The sequence below is a fragment of the Arachis ipaensis genome, chromosome B9 (genome assembly GCF_059453495.1).
Source record: "Arachis ipaensis isolate K30076 ecotype BB chromosome B9, ASM5945349v1, whole genome shotgun sequence".
Taxonomy (NCBI): domain Eukaryota; kingdom Viridiplantae; phylum Streptophyta; class Magnoliopsida; order Fabales; family Fabaceae; genus Arachis; species Arachis ipaensis.
The window spans coordinates 11,623,808-11,646,151 of NC_142444.1; the positions used below are offsets into that span (position 1 = coordinate 11,623,808).

Genomic DNA, 22,344 nt, shown 5'->3' on the forward strand with positions numbered 1-22,344 from the left:
GTATCTTTCAAGGACGATTTTAACTATTAACTCTTTTTTTATTTGAAAGAAAGAGTTCAAAGACCCAAACTTAGTACTATGCCGATTATACTTTCTACTACATGGGTGTTAAATATACATTTAGTATAACTTTAATAGTTTAATTTTAATATATTGATAGTATAAAATAATTTTATTTTTTAATGATCATTTAAGTGGTTAATATAAAAAAATTATTTTTACTATTGTAACATTACATAATTAAATACATATATAAAACTAATTTATACTGATAATATATCAAACTAAATTATAATTTATAAGTAGGGTTAAGAGTATGGGTAATATAACAATGAATTATGAATTCTAAAATACAGGTAATATCAATTTGGAATTTTTTTAAATTTACAGTTTTAAATTATAATTTATGAAACATATTTTTAAATAGGATCTTGAACTTATTGGCTATTGCACTTTTAAATATGTTGAGCTCGAGTGAAAAAAATAATAAATAATGCATAAATTTAAACCACATATTTATAAATATGGGTCAGACTCGTCTGAGTTGAGCCAAACTCGACCCAATTCATTTTCACTCCTACATGATGAGCAATAGCATAAAACTTTGTGTCTTAACTATTTCTTTCGAATTCAATACTCATTGGAAGATGGAAATGGAACTTGCTTATTTGAGAGGGTTTCTATTTTATGCCTATACAGTATATATCTAAAGGATTAATCATTGGACTTTTGATCTGATGGAATCCTGGTGCAAACAAAAAAAAAGGATAAAACTTTTTTAGACCGTTACTTTTGTTAGTTCATAAATGTTTGCATGTGTAAAATTTTTAATTTAATAGTTGGTCGATTCAACCATTTATATTAAGTTGCCATTAATTATTGCATATATAAATCAAGGGTTTAATCAATTTATATGAACTACCAGTGAAAAATAAAATTATATAGATATTTAATAACATATTGTTATATTTATACAGATAAAAAAAGATAGACTCAAAAACACTAATCAATCAACTTTTTGTCTAATGATATGTCCATGTTCATCTATGAAGTTCTTGAGATAGTGGGTAAGTTAAGTATTTTGGCCAATGCGGCAATACAAAATTATATGTTATATGTATATTTAAAAGAAAATATATTTTCAATACATTAAAATCAGATTACCTTATTTAGTTTGATTTGATTCATTTGTTAAACTAAAATTATTTTATACTATTATTTACATGCTATTATAAATTTTTAAGGTGGTGGGTAATTGGAATTAATGCTTTTCTGGACACATAATATAAAATTTAGTATCCATACAGAAAGTCTTAAACTAATTGTATACCAAAAGTCCAAAACAAAATTTCAAAAACTTCACTTATTTCTATGTAAAAGAATTACATAATTTTATTTTTACTATTTTTCCTCCCAATAATATTGAAACATGTTATGAACAGTTTTTTCTTTTTCTTCTTTCTGGTCGATATGAAAACAATGTTTTAATAGCTATACATGACCCCAAAAAGTAAGAGATTAGTCATCTTTTCAAAAATAGATGTTCTTCAAAGTGAAGGTTTTGGTTTCGCTTAATCATCCATGGTCTTCCCATTTATATAAACAAATGGTTTTGATTATACATGGCAATTACACCGAAAACAAGAGAAATATGTATTTTTAAACTTGTTAGGTAGCGTTTATAATAAAAATTTCCTTTCAATTCATGAATTGTCATGTATAATTATCAAAATTAGTTATATAACAATATAATATTCCTTTATTCATGATAATAATTTAGCCAAGCAATGGAACACATGATAAATTGATAATGATATTTTATTACACATACACTGTAAACACAACAAAAATGTAACCTAACATTTTCAGTTAGGTACACATTTTATTTCTACAATTACAGGTTACAAATATGGTTTCAATACACTATTGGTGCTTTTACAACAGGCTAATAATAAATCAATAATTAAATGAGACTGTAAAGTTTTCTTTACTTGTTTGGTATTTTGTATTATCTTACACAAAAGTGCAAGATTGGCGGGAGTAATCACAGGTCACACTCTTCCTTTCCTCTTTTCATCCAACGCCTGTAGAAGAAATAGCAGAAATATTTTGTTATGAGAGCACAACGAAACGAATTATTAAAAAAATAAGAAGACTAAAAATATTTGAGAAATACTAGAGAAGTGGTGAAGAATATGTGTAATAAGGTTTGGTTGTTAATATGAGTACAAATTATACTTTAGAGAAAATCAACGGTTTCAGATTGCATGGTTTGTTAAGAACTTATCTGTATATTATATACCCGTGGCGTCTATGGTGCTTATATTATAGTGGCTATGATAACTACTGTGACTTAAGAAGTGTTGCTAAAATTAAATTCACATTTGTTATTATTTAACGTTTTTAATTAAAAAAAATTAAGTGTTACCGGAATGTAAAAAACGTGATTTTAATTTTAACAACACTTGTGTAGTCACCATAGCCATCATAACCATAGGCGCTATAGACGTCACCTTATATATATCTAGTACATGTTAAAGAAAAAATATGAAACAAAGTATGCATAAAAAATCTGACACATTAATTTGTGTTAGTATAATATCCACACTATGTTGGCCCCAAGATCACTCACTCACCTAAATAACGTTATCATATTTTTCATCTCTCAAACTCACCAATATTCATGAAATAATAGAAAGAAGAACTTCACATAATCATATTTTTTCATTTCAAGGAACACACATTACAAAACTATGATACCACCTATTTATAGAAGTTTATAGGCATAGTTATTTGCTTATTTAGTCATCATTCATGATAATTCCAATGGCGGTGATATATAGTGCAAGTTGATTTAATTATCAAACATTGCCTCTCTTAAATCAAGCTTGCAGAATTAATCATTCCAAGCATCTTTAAATTGTAAAATAACTCGATCTTCAACGGCTTTGTAAATATATTTGCAACTTGGACTTCAGTGGAACAGTACTCAATCAAAACTTCTTTTTCATTCACCAACTCTCTGATTTTATGAACCCGTATATCAATATGCTTCGATCTTCCATGGAATACTGGATTTTTGCAAAGTGCAATAGCTGACTTGTTATCGCAAAATATTGCTATTGGAGTACTTTGTTTCTCGTTCAATTCCTCAAGAATTCTTCTTAGCCAAACTGTTTGCGTTGCACAACTTGCTGCTGCTATATATTCTGCTTCTGTTGTAGACAGTGCTACTACTGGTTGTTTCTTTGACAACCATGAAATTGCACCAGAACCAAGATGAAATACGAACCCTGAAGTACTTTTTCTTGTTTCTATATCTCCAGCCCAATCACTATCAGTGTAACCGACAAGATTCACTTCGGTAGTATTTTCATAATAAATACCATCATTTAAAGTATCTTTGATATATCGAAGAATTCTTTTTGCCGCTTGCAAATGGTTAGTACAAGGCTCCTCCATAAATCTGCTAAGCAAACCAACTCCAAACACAATATCTGGTCTAGTCGCAGTCAAGTACCTTAGACTTCCAATCAAGCTTTTGTAGTATGTGGAATTTACTGCTCTTCCTTTATCTTCTCTCAGTAACTTGAACTTCTCTTCGACTGGAGTAGGAACTGGCTTTGAATGTTCCATCTGAATTTTTTTCAAAATATCATTTGCATATTTTCTTTGAGAAATGAAAATTCCATCATCTTTTTGAAGAACTTCGATGCCAAGAAAATAAGACATCAAGCCCATATCTGTCATTTCAAAGTGCTTTATCATAACCTCCCTAAATTCTGTAATTATCTTCAAATTGTTGCCAGTAAAGATTAAATCAACAACATAAAGACACACGATCAAGATATCTCCAGGTTCAACGAACTTGATATAAAGAGTAGGTTTAAATGGACATCTTTTGAAACCATTCTGAGTGAAATAAGAATCAATCTTCTTGTACCACGCTCTTGGTGCTTTCTTTAATCCGTACAAAGCTTTCTTTAACTTGTAAACTTTATCTTCTTCTCCAGAAACTTCATATCCTGCAGGTTGCTCAACATACACTTCTTCTTCTAAAGTGACATTCAGAAATGCTGATTTAACATCCATCTGATGTATCTTCCACTTATTTTGGGCCGAGAGTGAAATAATCATACGAATAGTATCTAATCTAGCAATAGGAGCAAATACTTCAAAGTAGTCGATACCTGGCTTTTATTTGTATCCCTTAGCAACTAATCTTACTTTGAAACGATCAACTTCACCACTGGATTTGTACTTAGTCTTGTAAACCCACTTTACTCCAATCAGCTTCTTATCTACTGGTAAATCTGTCAGCTCCCATGTGTCATTCTTTTCAATGGCATGAATCTACTCATCCATTGCTTTCTTCCGATTGTTATTTCTAGAGGCTTCTTCAAAGTTCAACGGCTCACAATTTGAAAATAGAACAAAATTTATGATTTCTTCATCGGACTAATCGTTGTCATTGCCAACTTCATAATCTGCTAATCTATAGCAGGTAGTCTCCGCTCTCTTTGAGATTTTCTATATGATTTTGGTTGTTTGGTTGCGTCCGATTGTCTTTCTTCTTCATCATCACATGTATTTGAAATTACAATCGGCTGCTTTTCCGTCTTTATGTCCCAGTCCCACATGGCTTTCTCATCAAATGTTACATCTCTGCTGATGATTACTTTCTTTGTTTCTGGATTGTACAACTTGTATGCTTTTGAGTCTGTGCTATAGCCAATAAAGATACACTTCTCGCCTTTGTCATCTAACTTCTTCCTTAATTGATTTGGTACGTGGGCATAAGCTATACACCCAAAGACTCTGAAATAATGAATGGAAGGCCGCTTTCCACTTCAAGCTTCCTCTGGAGTTTTATCTCGAACACTCTTTGTTGGACACCTGTTTAAAATATGAACTGTTGTTGCGACTGCTTCTGTCCAAAATTCTTTAGGCATTTGTTTTGACTTGAGCATGCATCTGACCATATCCATGATGGTTCTATTCTTTCTTTCAGCAACTCCATTTTGTTGAAAAGTATATCTAGTTGTTAGTTGGTGTTGAATTCCGTGTTGCTTGAAGTATTCTGAACACGCAAGATATTCTGTTCCTCTGTCTGTTCTGAGAATTTTGATTTTACAGAATATCTTAAAGACATCACATGCTTCTGATTTTTGCTTTAGAAAATATACCTATGTATATCTACTAAAATCATCAATAAAAGTGATAAAGTACCTGCTACCACCATTACTTGGAACTTCTACAAAACAGAGATCTGAATGCACAATTTCAAGTAATCTTCTAGCTCTCCATGACTTTCCTATAGGGAATGGATCTCTGTGCTTCTTTCCCAGTTGACAAATCTCATAAATACAATTGGGAAAATGAACCCGTGGTAGACTAGAAACAAGTCCTTTTCTTGACAGGTAGTTTCGACTAGAAAAATGAAAATGCCCAAACCGCATGTGCCACAACCAGTTATCATCAAGTATCACAGAACTCCTGCAAGAGGGAATAACATGTTGAATTTTTAATGGAAACATTCTGTTTGAAGTCATCTTTGCTTTATCTATGAACCTTCCGTTGTTGTGAAACACAATGCAATATCCACGATAAGTTATCATCTTATACCCCTTCTCAGATAATTGTCCCATACTCAGTAAATTGTAATCAAGTTCAAGAGCATACAAAACATTATAAATATAACTCAAAGAACCATCATTCAATCTAATTGGTATGTGCCTTTTTCCTTCAATAGGGATCTTTGTACTATTACCAAACTTTAATAGTAGTTTAACTGAATCATCTAGTGAAGAAAATAACTCCTTTCTACCAGACATATGATTACTGCAAGCATTATCCAAGTACCATATATTTTCATCTTCAGCACATGAATTACTTGTAAAAAATAGAGTCTGAGTACCCGGATTATCATCAGTATTTTGATGCTGATTTTCTGCAACGTGTGATTGATTATTATTCACCATTTTGAATCTATAATCTGCTGCTTTGTGTCCATACTTTCCACAATAAAAGCAGTTGAAATTAGTTCTTTCTTGATAAAAATTGCCTCGACTTCTTCCTCGGTTGACAGGCCTGAAATTCGTTCCACCTCTTCCTTGATTAGGTGGTGTAAAATTATTGTAACTTCCTTGGTTGTAATTGCCACGACCTCTTCCTCTAAAACTTCCTCTGCCTCTACTTTGAAAATTAAAACCACGACCTCGTCTTTCTTGTGTACGGTTTGATTCTGCAACATTGTTTAAATTCACTCGGCTTTTCAGGGCTTCCTCAGTCAATTTTTCTGACTTCTCCAGTATTCTACTGATGTGGCTTTCCATAGTTCCTTGCAACTCTGCAATCGTCATGGTATCCATATTGTGGGACTCTAGTATCGTAGTCATCACATGATCATACTTCATCGGCATAGTGCGAAGAATTTTCTCCACCACTTTGCTATCGGGCATATCTTCTCCATAGACTCTCATCTTATTGACAATATCTGTAACAAGAGTAAAATATTGCTCAACAACCTTTCATATTCTCTTCTCAAAGACTGTAACTTTACTTTCTGAGCTTTATCTACGCCTTTGTATGACGTTCCATGCTTCTCTTGCACTTTTGGCATTTGCTATTTTGCCAAACATCGTATAATCTACTCCTTGATGAATTTGAGATAGCGCTAATTGATCTCTCCTCTGTTGGGCAACATCTGCTCCTTCTTGCAAACCCAGTTCAATGAAATTCCACATGTTCTAAGCCTTCAAATGGGTAGACATCAAAATCTCCCAATAACTATAATCAAGTTTCCCATCTAACTTGGGACTGGATCACACAATATTAAAAGTGTTTGTCATATCGACTCTATGAATAAATAACTATGTGAGAACTCTCTCACATCTCACAAACTCTAAAATACTAGGTGCTGGATTAACCAGCTCTGATACCAAATGTTAGTATAATACCCACACTATGTTGGCCCTCACTCACATAAATAACGCTATCATATTTTTTATCTCTCAAACTCACCAATACTCATGAAATAATAAAAAGAAGGACTTCACATAATTATATTTTTTCATTTCAAGGAACACACATTACAAAACTATGATACCACCTATTTATAGATGTTTATAGGCAGTGATTTTATAATACACTTATAACTAAAGCACTTTCTAACATAGTAAACTATCCTGTGTTGGCGACAGGAAGCTTGTGGATATATCACTTGCATGCCTTATTCAATTTGAACTCTAGTTACTTGCTTATTTAGTTATCATTCATGATAATTCCAATGGCGGTGATATATAGTGCAAGTTGATTTAATTATCAAACAATTTGGATTATGGAAGAATAATATTAGCGATTTAATTCCTTATTCATGGACACATATTAACAAGATCATAACATGAAATAGCTAGTTTCTAAAACAGAACACTAACATGAATTCACTATTTGTATACCAATTTTCTTGCATCACTACACCTACAAGAACATACTTCATTGTTGTCAACTGATGTATAAGCAATTCTTAGTGATATAAAGAATACCTTACTCTGGTAGAATCGCATGGTTAATACAATTGTGTCACGCATTCTACAAGGAAAAGGATCAGTCACACTGTTAATTTATAATTGTTATGCAGGAAAGTAATGAAACTGTATAAGCAAGGAAATATATATCATTTAGCAGAATAAAATAACAATGATTTAAATGACTCATCCACTTCATGGAAAATAAGAGATCAGATCTCAGAATACATTCACAATACATATATATCTACTATCCATGTATTTTAAACAACTGGTAAAATTACACTCACTACCTTTAAAATTAAGGGATATTACACAACCTTCCCCCATCGATAAAGTACACGGGCGCCAATTGTAATATCAACTAATCTCAATGTAATTTACCCTAACCAATCTTACAGAAATGACTGGATGCTTTGCTAATATGACTCATCCACACAAATGTGACAGAGACATATAAAAGAGAAGTTTAGGATTGTGATTCAATATCCTATTGTTACCAATACCAGGAAGAGGAGATAAGAGAAGTAGAAAAAGAGACATTGTACAGTGAACAATGTGAGTCGAAGTTATTACCGGACATTGTAAGTGCTTAGAATATGAGAAGATCCATTTGCGCATGTTAACACAAACTCTTTTGTGTGACCATGCGGAACTTTAATCTGCAGGAAATTCATAAAAGGAAGTGTCAAGTGACTCTTTAAACATGAAACAGCTGAAGAATTTTTCAATCAGAAGCATAGTTTTGTGGAATGATATAGCACATTCAATATCTGTATATGTACTATTCAAACAATTTCACAAGCATCAAGCAATTATATCAATGCAAATTTGATGAGCTAAAATTCATTTTCAATTCTGAAGATCAGTGAGAACCACTGAGATTAGGGAGGAACATAGTTCAATTATGATAGGTAATGGGCCCACTTTTATGTATCACCATAAGTTTGAATGTCATACCGATAAATCCTTTGAGAATTTCTCAGAAACGACCATAGCTTCAGTATCATTAATTATAATTTGGTATCCTGATCGTCTTAAGAACAGGGTTGCTGGTTCAAAATTTTCAGAAGATTCCGTCTGTCAGAAATAACCATGAAGATTAGGAAGAGTATTAAGATAAAAGAGCAGAGAATAAATATATTTTAGAACTAGTACCTACCAAAAGAGAAACAATGAACGATGCTTCTCCTTTAGACAGATGTGTATCAATCTCTTGTTGCATTTCTGGATCTGCAATGTTGGCCAAAAGAAACCCATAATTAGAAAAGGACATTGGGAGGGGGGAGAGAGGTTGGTTGTAACTAAAAGCACACAACTAACAAATATTATACAACACGGAAACATAAACAATAGATACTCTTACAGGTTTAACATGAGACAAGTATAGATCATCTATCTCCAAAAGCTTAACCAATTAGTTAGACACAAATAATTGATTTCATATGTAACATGCTCTCCCAAACAGAGCAGCCTACTTGAGAATATTAAGAAAAATGTATGAGACTTGAAACTTTCTTACAATGATACTGACTGTAGCACATATATATACAAAAGCATAAAATATTATAGTCAGAAATCACATTAAACGAGACTAATAATTTTCCAGGAGTGCTTAGTTTCCATACAGCAAATACTAGGTCTGCCTAGTTTCTATGTAGTCAACGTTTATGTACAGCAAGCCTATTGAGCTTGAAGCATGAACAATTCAAAAAATTACCTTATATTCTACTAAAACTTTGCTTTTATTCAGAAAAAATGGCAGACAAGGACATGAAAACCCTTTCTGAAAAGTGATGGTTTGAGATTCTAAATATTTTTAAAAAATCATACATGGATTTCAATCAAAAAAACAATTTTAGGTCCAAAAAGCCACATCAAAATGAACTCTTAAACAAGCGAGAAGCTTACTCCAACTCAAGCAGGAAAAGCTCATTCTGAGTGAAGCAATTTTTTATACAAAGTTGCAACTGTCAGTGTACTAATTGGTTAAATTCCAACCATCATGACATTATGGTATCAAATAGGGGCAAAACAACCCAATTAAAACATTCTTGTAGATTCAGTACCAACTAAGCTTACCACATCTGATTTTGCTCTGATCATTAGCAAAAAGCCTCACTAGTTCCCCCTGATAAAGAAAAAATTTGTTGCTGGTCAGCATAAAAAAATAAAAACAAAAAAAAATAGAAAGAAAGAAAAGAAAAGAAAGAAACAAATTTGACAAAAAGAGGAATAACACTATTCTTACAACAGCCACATTTGTCACAATTAAATTCAGCTAGTAAATTATGCTCAACATGAGTAGGGAAAAAATTCAAGGGCAACCTAGAAACTTGAATACAAAAGAATTTCATTGCACATCTTTTATGATTTGACTCATTCAATGTTGTTCATTTACATTTGTGAAAGTATCTAAAACCCTCATTATGCTGAAATTATCATCACAAATATCAAGATTTATTACAGCACGCCAAATATGTTATTAGAAGGGAGAAGTTTCATAAAGCTGAGATATAAATTTGGCATTCATCAGTATTAGGAGACATATTGTATAATGGTTTAAAGGACATTATAAATGGAAAAACTTAAAAGGCATAGCAAAATATTACTCCATGCCTTTTGATGTAATTTTTGTTTATCCATTTGTGTAATATCCTTGATAATAATATTTTTATATTTTGTCTTTTATCCAATATCAATGTGAGTGTGTGTGAGCGCTTAAGACATCTATCCAAGTAGCATAGTTGTTAATCAAGCTCAACTTTTTACAAACATCATAACATGGTTCCACAGTAGTGCATACAACATTCCAAGGATTTCTAGCAACAAGAAACCTCTATAATCTTAGTTAACTCCCCGGATGGTGTCTTTTCTTTTTTATGAGGAAAGGGAATGCTCCGAAGTAAGAGCTAGAACTTAGCAAATCAGTTATGCGAGCATGCTCTAAATATCCACTCAATATAGGCTAAATAAAGCACATTTGATTGGCTTAAGTCGACTAAAAATAATTTTGAAAGAAATGCTAAAGCCTTATCCTATGATATCGAAGAAGGATCTTTATGGCACTTCAGAAGGTTGGGGGATCTTTGAGCTAGGTTTGACACCACTGTACAGCAAGAAGATTATGTTTTTTCACTCTCATCAATAGGAATAACTTCTTATTGGTCGTCGGTTTTCCAGAACTCAGGAGCTCAATGCAGTGGATAAAGGTTATACAAATGTATAGCAGGAGTAACTGCCAAACCAACCACCTAGATAGGAGGGCATGCTCCATCAGTTCACATGCCAGATAGATCAATATTCAATGTGCCACTAGGTTATTTTAGAATATCCACAACTACATCTCAATGTTCTTCCATCAGCAAGGAACAGAATTCACCAACAGAAATAACCAAGGCGGTAATATGTGGATGCATAATGGTGAGATAATTGTCAGACACACAAGGAATTATTAAATACTAAAGTATTTTAGCACTGAAGATAACAAATTACTTCAAACATTAAGTATTTAAATTTCTTGCAATACCATCGAGAATGTCTCATCTTACTATGTAGGACAAATATAAGGTTTTCATAACAAAAATGAAATCCCTTTAAAACTTCCATTTCGAATTCTTTCAGTTTTATCAAACATAATCCAAAATAAAATAGCAAGTTCTGTGCAAGTATAGCATTCATGAAGAATATAATTTATTAGTTTCAAACCTGGCGGCCTCTATCATCCATAGGAATGCACTCAACAGCTATCAGTTTATCAACATCATCAGCTGTAACTATATATTCTGGATTAGTGGCTCCTGCACCAACAGTAACACCCAGGAAAAACAAGTCATGTTGAAGTTCCATCAGGTCATAATATTACAAACAGGAAAAGCTCAGAAGTAGAAGATAAATCCACCTTCAATGTAATGCCTAGTGCCATCCTGGAGATGCCTAACCCACTGATATGAAGCCAAGAGTTACGGTGTTAAAAAATATGAAATACAAGAAGTATGAATAATATGCTAAATTCTGTAATAGTGAGAAATTTTCACCTGAAACATACAAAGAGTAGTTCCACGGACTGGATATCCACATCCAAGAAGTTTTTCTCCAGGTACAGCATCGCCGATAATTTGAAAATTCTCAATTCCAGGACCATCTTGAGGGGGGGAAAAGGCAATTTATCGGTAATCAATGTTACGTACCACATACATGGTTTAGGGGAAAGAAATGAAAATAAGGGGTTTTTGGAAGAAGATTCTTGTAACTAACTCTGCCAAGCTAGTAGAGTAGTGATGTATGGCCATTTTCTCTCTCTCTCTCTCTCTCTGTGTGTGTGTGTGTGTGTAAGAGAGAGAGAGAGAGAGAGAGAGAGAGAGAGAGAGAGATGAGATGAGATGAGATTGTATATAGGAGAGAAGAGAATTTGTGAAAATTAGGCTGGACAGAAGCAATGGAGAGTAGTAGCCTCTCTCAAATGCTACTTGTATCTTCCTTTTCTGCATATTTCTTACATTCCATAATACCTTTCCAGAGGCAAGAATGATATCTCAATGATATCATTCAGCCCCCCTGTTTCTATTCGATCTTCTTCTATTCTAATCTATCCTTCTGCTCTATTCTCTGTATTATATGTTTAGTTTAGCTGTGATGGTACCAGGATCTTACACAATATGATGCCTATTCTATCTTTTATAGCTGAAAACATAAATTTACCTTCAGAAACAGAGGAAGCAGTTTCTTCATGGTCAGGTGTAGGTTGAGAAAACTTGCCATTGATAAGTGCAACTTCTCGGGATCTTTCTCCGATTCTATCCATTGGAGGTGAAGTATATGGAAAAGGAGATACCTCCCTGCATAAATTGCTTTATACTCTCATTGAAAAGTATACTTACAAAACAAAATATGTCCAATAAGCATTCCTAAGTAGCTTGCCTAATAACAAAACTTGCGATTTGTAAACAAATAGGAAACATACCAAGTGAGAGAAGTTATCATGTTAGTGAAGGTGTGAAAGGAACAAATCTTGCCTATTGGATCATGATCACAGTTAGAATGTTGTGTGACCTAGATAGTCATGTGACCTATAGATAACTTCTAAACTTTGACATGCTATGTGAGCTTAAATGGACAAGATTGGTCCAACTCAATTTCTATGTTTGAATGTGCATTTGCATGTATCAAAAGTGTGCATGTGATGCAAGCCAGGAAATAGAACAGTAAAGAAGATTTCCGATCACACCAAAGGCATCTCGGAAGATTTGATTTTGGAGGGGAAGGGAATGAAGGGACAGGTTTGAAGTGTAAAATGGACTCACCCAAAGAAATTCAGCAGCAGTAGTAGGGTTTGAAGTGTAAAATGGACTTACCAAAAGAAAACCAGGGATTTCATTAGCCATTTGTTTCTTTTCCCTTTTAAACCACGGCAAGGTATTATTATTATTTGGAGGGAAAGGGAACGAAGGGAAGGGGGTATGAAGTGTAAAATGTTCTTACCAAAAGAAGACCAGGACAAGTATTATTATTATTATTATTATTATTATTATTATTATATTGCTAAGTATCTAAGAAAAGTGAAAAACCACACCTTAAAAGCTAGCTGATAAGGGGTAAGAACCACTCTCCTTATATACAACATCAAGCATCCCATACTACCTAATGTGGGACTTTTGAGCACCCCATAATACCCAAGACCCTAACAATACACCGCCCCTGGAGAGCCGACGTCCACGGCAGCTTCACTCTATCGACACTGACCCAACGGTAGCCACTTTGCTACTATCAGTATTCGGTATTCACCTTAATCCAGCCTATAGATATCCCCCCATAATACCCAAGACCCTAACAATACACCGCCCCTGGAGAGCCGACGTCCACGGCAGCTTCACTCTATCGACACTGACCCAACGGTAGCCACTTTGCTACTATCAGTATTCGGTATTCACCTTAATCCAACCTATAGGTATCCCTTTCCATGGTGCCAACAACCTAGCTCTGATACCACTGTTAAGTATCTAAGGAAAGTGGAAAACTACACCTTAAAAGCTAGCTGATAAGGGAGAAGAACCACTCTCCTTGTATACAACATCAAGTATCCCATACTACCCGATGTGGGACTTTTGAGCACCCCATAATACCCAAGTCCCTACCATATATAAAAATAAGATAGTTAGATAATAAAAGAAACAGTGGAAAGTACAAGAAAGAGAATAAGACATCCTCACAAGACAATAGAAACAGACAAAACCTAGGAAGCTGAATCATGAAACCAAGCATGCTAATTCTATACATATCTGGACAAAGTAACACGTCTTCAAAATAAATAAAGAAGTGCCCTTATGTAGTCAAGGATCATAGAAGTACTTGTGAAGATTCTACCATTCAATTCTAGCTATACGGAGAAGAGAACCACAATAGAGTGCTACATGATCGAATTAACACACAGAAATTGCCAGACATTGTTCCAACTAACAAAGGGATATTGACAAATTGCAAGACACAAGTGAATGAGAAACACCAACCTAGAAACCACGGGATTCTCCTGATAGTTGAACCTATTTAAAGGCAAGTTTGCATCACCATTAGGAACTGGTTGCATATATCCCGGCACTTTGCCAACTGGTTGAGCACTTTGTTCATTCCCAAAAGAATTTCGCTGGGTGTTGTTACGCTGAATCAGAAACGTAAAGCCAAAATGTAAGTAACGCAAAAGAAACAAGCAATGACGATAAACACAGAAAAACAGAGGATTTGGCAGTCAGGAAAAATACATGCTAGTAATACCATGACTTTATGATGAATATGACTGGTCAGGTTTCCAGCAAATGGACTTTCCACAACAGGATTGCTATTATCAGCATGGTTTTCAATCACTGAATTTAACTCCCCAATTCTATCCTGTCAAAAGAAAATGGTGATCTTTTTTTTTTTTTTTAACTTAAAATCACTCCAACAAAGATGTACCAAATAGAGAATAGAGATTGCACATGGAAACAAAGCAAAAAATATATCACCATAAAGAGCCAAAATATAAATAAAGGGTCAGTAAGAAATTATTGAGTATACATATAATGACCAAAAGCATAGAAACAGAAAATTTAATCGCAGAATAAACTACTTACAAACAACATAGATGCATAATGACAAAGCATCACTGCCTGTAATCTACTAAGCTAAAGAATGATAGAACATTGATCCTGATTCCTAATCCTATACATCAGGCTCTACGTTGAACCTAAGCTACAATCAAAGTAGGTTGTGTGGAAAATTAGCCGAGTGAAGCCATGGTTGGGAAGAACTGGGACATTGTATCTATTGCAACTATCTCGGATAATATGACCCTGAAGTGTAGGGCACTAGGGCCTGTTGTAGTTCACCACTTCTATATCTTTGTCAGCAGACCATATCCAGGTTTATGACAGATCTGAAACACAACTGTACCTCTATAATTCAAGCTTCCTCCATAGAAACCATATGAAACACTGCCCAGAAAGCCTGATCAAATTTATGAAACTGTTGATTGGTTTTGAATAAATTGATAGAACATGAAGGGACACACACATGCAGAGAGAGAGAGAGAGAGAGAGAGAGTATGTGTTAGAAACTTAAGTGGAACTTCAGACATGTCACTATTGAAGAATGAATTGTCAGTAACATGATTCTCTACAAAACATTCTACACCACAAGGTTACAACCCAACCAGCTTCTCTGCAAGGTGTGGTAATAGAAGCAATTGCCGCATGACATTACCAATTTTAGACCTAACTAACTAACTAACACTAACTGAACCAGCATTCCTAATGAGTTCTGACTTCTGATTATATAAGAAGAAGGATAAGTATTATGTAGTCCTTTCATCCTATGATTTCATAGCAAAATATTAATATTGCAGCTGACTTTGTTAGTCTACTCAACTAATTTGTTTATAATGACCATGTGGACTTGTAACTTTTATCACTGGCAAAGGTTTCACAAGAAAGATGCGGCAATAATTGGTTGAAAATTATAATGCTCTCTTAGACATGCATCAGAAGTGCAGGAGCTTACATGTGAACTCCGAATCCTCCATTGTAATTGATCATGTAAATTCTGGACAAGGACAAATACACAAGAACAATTTACATAAGGGATAGAACAAGGTACAAAAAGCATCACATTATTTACTATGAGATAACGCAAATTAACATAATAAGAAACCATATCAAGAAATAGATATATCCTTTTATCTGCTCCAAAAGGAATAATAATTACTTCAACAATATTGTAATTAAATCAATTGGTAGAATAAACAAGAGGTTTGGTCTTTAGAGAAGTTCAAGGGCGGGAACAATCAAATAATCTGAGATACATTACAGAGAAAATCAGACCTATATTTGTTTATCTGTAATTTGTCACCTCTATTGATGTTAATTTCTCCATAAATCAATGTTGCAGGATCATTCAAGCTTTTTCACTAGACATGCCCTTTAGTTTATTGTAAGTTACACAAATATTGTCATTGATGGGTCACTCCAAAAAGTGATCAGTAACATCAGAGAAGTACTTATAGCAAGAATCAGATGTTTAATCTATAATTTATCCAGAATTATATTTCTCATACCCTAATGCTGTTAGATATTGCAGCAGCATTCGTAACACGAGGCCATATACCATATTCTGCCAGCAACCCCAGCATGGACGACATGAAGACATATCTCTCATCCTCCACAGCCTACATTAATGATGCATATCAGTATTGGCAACTGGAAGTACGTAAGTAACAAAAAGGGGATTCTGGTGAAGAAGTACGGAAAAGAAATGTACACAACATATAGCTTATTTTGTAAATGACATGTCCATCACCAGTAACTTCAATCTAGTTTATTTTCTAGAAAAGGAACTAATTCAAGGCATATCAATCTTGAATCATCTCATGAGGTCATGAACCAGCTCTCCTAGAATCTTAAGCTGATAGATAAAAACACATGAATGGTTATATATATCTAACACTCTCTCACAAGAGCCCTTTTTGGGGGAATTGAAGCATGAATTATGCACAAGTCCATTATTGCCTTGTGCTGGTATTCTATCTTTGTTTAGAAGAATGAAGGTAACAACGATAAAAAACTAGACTTTTTTATCATAGAAGTTCTAATATTTATGTCATGAATCATCTACCTAAAACCTTAAGCTGTTAGATAGATGCACATAAATTGTTACATATCTAGTAGGAGGAAAATTCAATGAGCCAACTGCTACTTACCCTACATTTTATGGCAACAAATTTTAGCTATGATGTCATGGATAGAATACATGTCATTATATGATACTTAAAGACATGTTTTTTTACCATTTATGGTGTTTAATTAAACTCATTTCTGACATTTGTTGGTTCTTCTGAATCTTTTGGCAAAAACCAATTTCTTTTCAAAATAAAGGGAGCGATTCATGTAAACCGTATATAAAAATAATACTAACTTGTAATTCTGCAAAATGCAACAAACATGGCTCTTTATTTTAATATTAAGATTTTATTAAAGAAAGTAACAATACAAATTAAGATGATAAAACATCATCATAAGAGACACAGGAGAAAATAACTAGAACTGAAGAGAATATCATGCACAGGGCATGTCAATCTCTCTGCACATCCTAAAAAATAAATAAATAAAATAAAACAATAGGAAAAAAACTAATAGGGATATAAGCAGAACAAAAAAGACAAGCAAATAAAAATTAATCCTATGGCAAAACTTGAAATGAAAAATATGAATCTTATCATGTTATGAAAGACTGAAAAAAAGTGGCTTTTATATAGACATCTAGTTACTATTTGGCTAGTAATTACCTGCCTAAATTAGACCAAAATTACAAGTAACAAATCTATCCTAATAAAATAGAATATTTGTGCAAAAATAAGCTACAGTCTACAACGTCCCAATTCATCCCCAGCTTGGAAGCAAGTCCTTAGAACTGTTTAGTGAATACTGAATAGGCCTTTAGTCAACAACACATTTGCCAACTAGTACCTTGAAGGAGCACATGCTGAGAGTCTGAGACTATCAGTCCACTGTCCAACTTTGCTTGAACTCTTTGCATCAGGAAATATAATGCATTGTTACAAGTTCGTGATGGCAGCCTTCCAAACTGACTCTATCATCGAAGCAAGGCAGCAACTAGAGTTTAGTGGGCACTCTAATATTACTTTTAGATCAAGACTATACTCTAAGAAAATGCATGAAAAGCCACTTTGATTCTAGACATATTATGTTTCAATACAAGGTTAAGGGGTCAATGCTTCATCCATCCTTCAAGCCTAAACAACTTCTACTTATGTGAGGTATACCACATATAAGAACCACTCCCAACCCAAGCAAAATGTGAACTTCTAATTTTAAGTTAAGCAATCATTATTTCAGGCATTCAATAAGCCCAACAACACATGAAGTCAGTATTTTGTATTAACAACTTCTGGAGAGGCAGCAGCTATGCATGAGCGTGAGAATCCATCAACCCAGTTAAATAGTTTCCAGTAAGTAGCAGAACAAGAAAATTACAAATACAAGAAATAGAAAGCCTAAGATCATTATGAAACTATACTTACTTTTAAATCATGTGAAAGTTTTAAATTTTCTTCAAGATCGCTTTTTCTTTTGGCCAACTCATTAGATGCAGCTGTGATGGCTTCATTTTGCTTGTCATCAACGGCCTAATAAACAAAAAATATGTGAATTTTGGAATTGTAGTTCAACAAACTGCTGAAAGATAACCATAAATAACAAAGACATCAACTAACCATTCTTAGTTCAGAGAATTGCCTCTCTAGTTTGCATTTCTCATTCAACAGCTGCAGCTCCTGCATCCAAATAAATTCATTTAATTTCCTGGAGTTAAAAAAATTTAGATACATCTTTCATACCTGTGTATATTCCATACCTTCATACAGGCAACAGCAACTTGTTCCCTAAGGGAGAGGATCTCCTCCTCCTGAGCCCTAGCTCGGGCACGAAGTTCCTACAAAAGAAGAGTTAAGTGTAGTAAAGTATTGTGTAACATCTTCTAGCAAACTTTTCAAACAGAGTATCAGAGACAATAATATATATCACATTTTGTTACCATAATATCAAGGTCCTGCACATGATTGAGTGCATCATTGCTTTTGAAATTTCTCTGAGCCAACACTGTTTCAAAATTGTGCCTATAATGCATGCACCAACAAAATTATAACATCTTAACTTGAATATATAGTATGTTTCAACATAGAAATAAAAATACCACATGCATCCAAAGAAAGAAAAAACATATGTGAGCCAGAATTTCCTCACAAAGACACATTACCATCACATAATGAAAAGAGCACTTTTTTGTTTAGAAAAGAAGAGAAAACTTTTGACATGTAAAGAAATAGAAAAACTAAATTGGGATAAAATATCCCCTCAAATATAGAAGGGAAAAGCTATGATATATTGGGCTAAACCATGTAAGAATGCATCTCAATCCCTTTGAATATCAGTTAGAGGAACACCGTTGAATATGTGCAGCATCAAAGGGATGCCAAATAAGCAATGTTATCCCCCCAAAAAAATGTCAAAAAGAAATTTTGCTTCCTTACATGAACGAAGACCTCTAAAATTAAGGGGTGGAAATTTATATTAGTATAGCCTAAGGAGGACCCTTATCCTCCAAATTATTGTGATTATCTTCTCCTCTCATTTCTTCAATCACAATTAAAGGAAAGGGATACTTAATTTGCAAGGTTATTGATAGACCGCTGAAGACTGAATTCATAATTAAATGACTGAAGGCAAAAGTTTTGTTGATTTGCAGTGGGATTGGAATTTTAATGTGACTGTTCTTCTAAACCTTTTTGATAGGACGCTTTAGCACCGTTTAATCCATATAGCTGAACCCACCGAGTGGGACAATGACAAGACTTAGTTTCTGTCATTTTCTTCTAAAACTTTATAAATATAAAAACTAATATATGAGAAGTTACAATTAATATATAGTACCTACAAAAATAAAATATGAATTCATAATCGTAATCTACTCTTGTTAAAATAATCAGCATAAAGGAGAAAGACGACGAATTCAAAATTTACATTTCTTTCTTTAATATGCTTCATGTATTCACTTCTTAAAGAGTAAAATCAGTTTGAAAGGACAATCTCTCTCTTTTTTGTTTTCTTTTTTCTTTTTCTTTTCGTGGTGGGGAATGTTCATAGAGAAAACGATAAAGAGAAATTTACAAGACACCGGAACAAGACATTACAAGAACACAAACTAGTTACAGAAAACCCTCCAAAACAGCAGGTACACAAACAAAAAAGTGACACAGTGTTCTATGGATTACCTGCTGAGAACCTCCGACCCTTGACCCTGAACCCCGTCAGTTTTAAGCCCTTCTGCAGAACCTTTAATGGAAGACATGGATTGGCCTGCTCAAGGTCCTCTTCGAAAATAACCTAAACCGAATCATAGCTATTCTTTCAATCATTACCAACAAATAATCAATGCATTCTGCCTCACTTAGTGCCCTTATATTTCATGTCCAAATCAAGGTTTCTGTATAATCAATTTCTTACAACAATTTGCATTTAAGTAATTTAACAACCAAATGTCCAAATGTATCAATAAATCTCTTTCTACTAGCAAACTTCAATGCAGTAAAATGGCAACACAGTTAACTGAAAAACGATCACAAAAGCAGCATATACACAATAAATACTCTTACACACAAAACCTCAAATTTCCAATTTCAATCTGATTTCACCTCACTAAAAATTTGACACAAATAAATAAATATACGCAGAAACATGTCAAGCTCAATAATGATGAATGCACCACCAATTCACAAAATAAAAAAATCAGTATCGTAAGATCACGAACTGCAAAATGCTAAATCTTTTTCCCTATACGACAGAACGTATCAGCTAAATTAAAGTATCCAATTAAGCGATAACAGAGAAAAAATAATAAAATACATATATCAAAACATAAAAAAAAAAAGGAAAAAGAAAAAGGAATAATCCAAACGAAGGAGAATCAGAATCGGAATAAGAAGCGGGAACTCACCTAAAGCAAGGATAAGTATAATTGGACCTCGGAAAATGAGATTCTGATGAGAGGATGCCAAAAACGCAATATTGCTGCCACATACAGAGAGAGAGAGAGAGAGAGAGATGAAGAGAGAAAAAGGGAGATTTTGTGTTGTGTTTGTGTTATGTAACCCAAAATTCTATAAGCTTCAAATTGTTTCTTCTCTTTTAAATAAAAGGTAAGCTATTATAGTATTATTAAAATGATATTCTCTTAAAATTATTTTAAATGATACAATGGAAATGGATAGATAAATTTTTCAAAAAATTAAAACATGATTAAAAAATAAATTTAATTATCTTGTTGATCTTATAATTTTACTAAATTTACAATTAGATTTTTATACTTTTTTTTTCAATTGAATTCCCACTTTATTTTTAATTCTGTAATTAGATTTTTTTTATATAAAAAATGTTAAAATTAACAAAATATTTCTCTTAAAAAATATATACTAAAAAAGTCAAAAGTCTAATAATTAGGTCTTTAATTGTGAATACTTTTAATTTACAGAAAAATATTCAGTTAATTATAATATTTTTTACTTTGGAAATAATCGCATTATAAAATTAAAAGCAGCTATGAATCCAACTACAAAGAAAAAAAAATATAACAACCTAACGCCACGGAGCTAGGGCTTGCGCAAAGGTATGCGAGCCAGAACTGCGGTAGTGGAGCTTGAGCTTGCTTTGTTCTGCGAATGAGAAAGACACAGAGCTTGCTTTGTTTAAAAAAGAGGAGAAGGAGAAGGTAGTTGCGGCGGTTAGGGTGGCCGGCGGTGGCGCTATAGGTGAGGAAAGGAGAAGAAGGAGCTCGTGCGATGGAGAGAAGAAGGAGTCCGTTGACAGAGAGGGGAATGCTAGGTTTAGCCAAGGGAGTTCTTTGATTTGAAGTTAAACCGTTAGGTTTAGCTAGGTTTCTTTGATTTGTGTGCTGTGAATGGAATTCGGGCAAATGCTAGGTTTAACTGAAAATTACCGACAGAATATTTTAAATTATAACAGATTTTTTGTCTGTAATAATTTAACAAAATACAGTATTTTTGTTTATTTAATTACAGACGGATTTTCCGTTGGTAACTATTTTTCACGAAAAAAATTAATTTTTCCGACAAAATTATCGACGAATTTTTTTTGTCTGTAATTTATGCTAATTCATTTCTTTTTGTTTCCAATAAAAAATTCCTCGCAAATTCTGTCTGTATCTCCGTGGGATAAAATCCGTCGGAAATATCCGTCTGTAATAACTAGTTTTCTAGTAGTAATAGTGAACCTCGATTAACACACAAATGAACCAAAATTAGTTCAGATTTGAACAAGTAGTAAAAAAGACTCAATCATCAACAAAAACACATTGAATTCGTTTCTGGATCCAAATAAACCTCAATTAAACTAAGGAATGAACCGAAATTACTTAAGAAACAAAAAAATTGACCAATACTTATAGCAACATCACGTAAAAAAAACATGAAAAAATCAAACAAAGAAGAAAAAATGCTTAGTGCCGCAAAATTATTTAATGAATTTGGATGTGCTTTTGTTCATGATTTAATTTTGTTGTGTGCTTGTTTTCGAACACAATCATTAAGTAATTTCGGTTAATTCTGGATTTAAATAAGGTGCACTTGGTCTGTACTTGTTTTGAAACGAGTTTGTTTGTGTATCGTCATCATTAAGTAATTTTAGTTCATTCGGAATCTAATTTTCGGTTCATTCTAGATGTAATTTCAGTTTATTTCTGAGTGAATTTCTAATCATTC

At 33.3% G+C, this 22,344-nt stretch overlaps 1 protein-coding gene across 6 annotated transcripts; it reads right to left on the minus strand.

Moving 5' to 3' along the window:
* Positions 1-1,775: 1,775 nt before the first annotated feature.
* LOC107618102 (uncharacterized) lies at positions 1,776-20,784 on the minus strand. Of its 6 annotated transcripts, none has more exons than XM_016320039.3 (20): positions 20,565-20,784; positions 19,843-19,954; positions 18,606-18,687; positions 18,426-18,503; positions 18,286-18,345; positions 18,094-18,198; positions 16,111-16,221; positions 15,558-15,599; positions 14,295-14,408; positions 14,033-14,181; positions 12,228-12,364; positions 11,564-11,670; positions 11,428-11,470; positions 11,235-11,326; positions 9,609-9,657; positions 8,689-8,759; positions 8,487-8,606; positions 8,103-8,188; positions 7,545-7,590; positions 1,776-2,084 (listed from the first exon to the last, which is right to left on the minus strand). In XM_016320039.3, exons 2-20 carry the CDS (start codon positions 19,917-19,919, stop codon positions 2,052-2,054), a joined length of 1,602 nt encoding a protein of 533 aa, XP_016175525.1. In that variant the 5' UTR covers positions 19,920-19,954; positions 20,565-20,784; the 3' UTR covers positions 1,776-2,051. The 6 variants fall into 6 exon arrangements, with proteins under 6 accessions (XP_016175525.1, XP_020968293.1, XP_088354593.1 ...); XM_021112634.2 differs by having other exon boundaries at positions 7,550-7,590; positions 20,565-20,749; XM_088498467.1 differs by having other exon boundaries at positions 7,550-7,590; positions 19,843-19,970; positions 20,565-20,730.
* Positions 20,785-22,344: the final 1,560 nt, after the last annotated feature.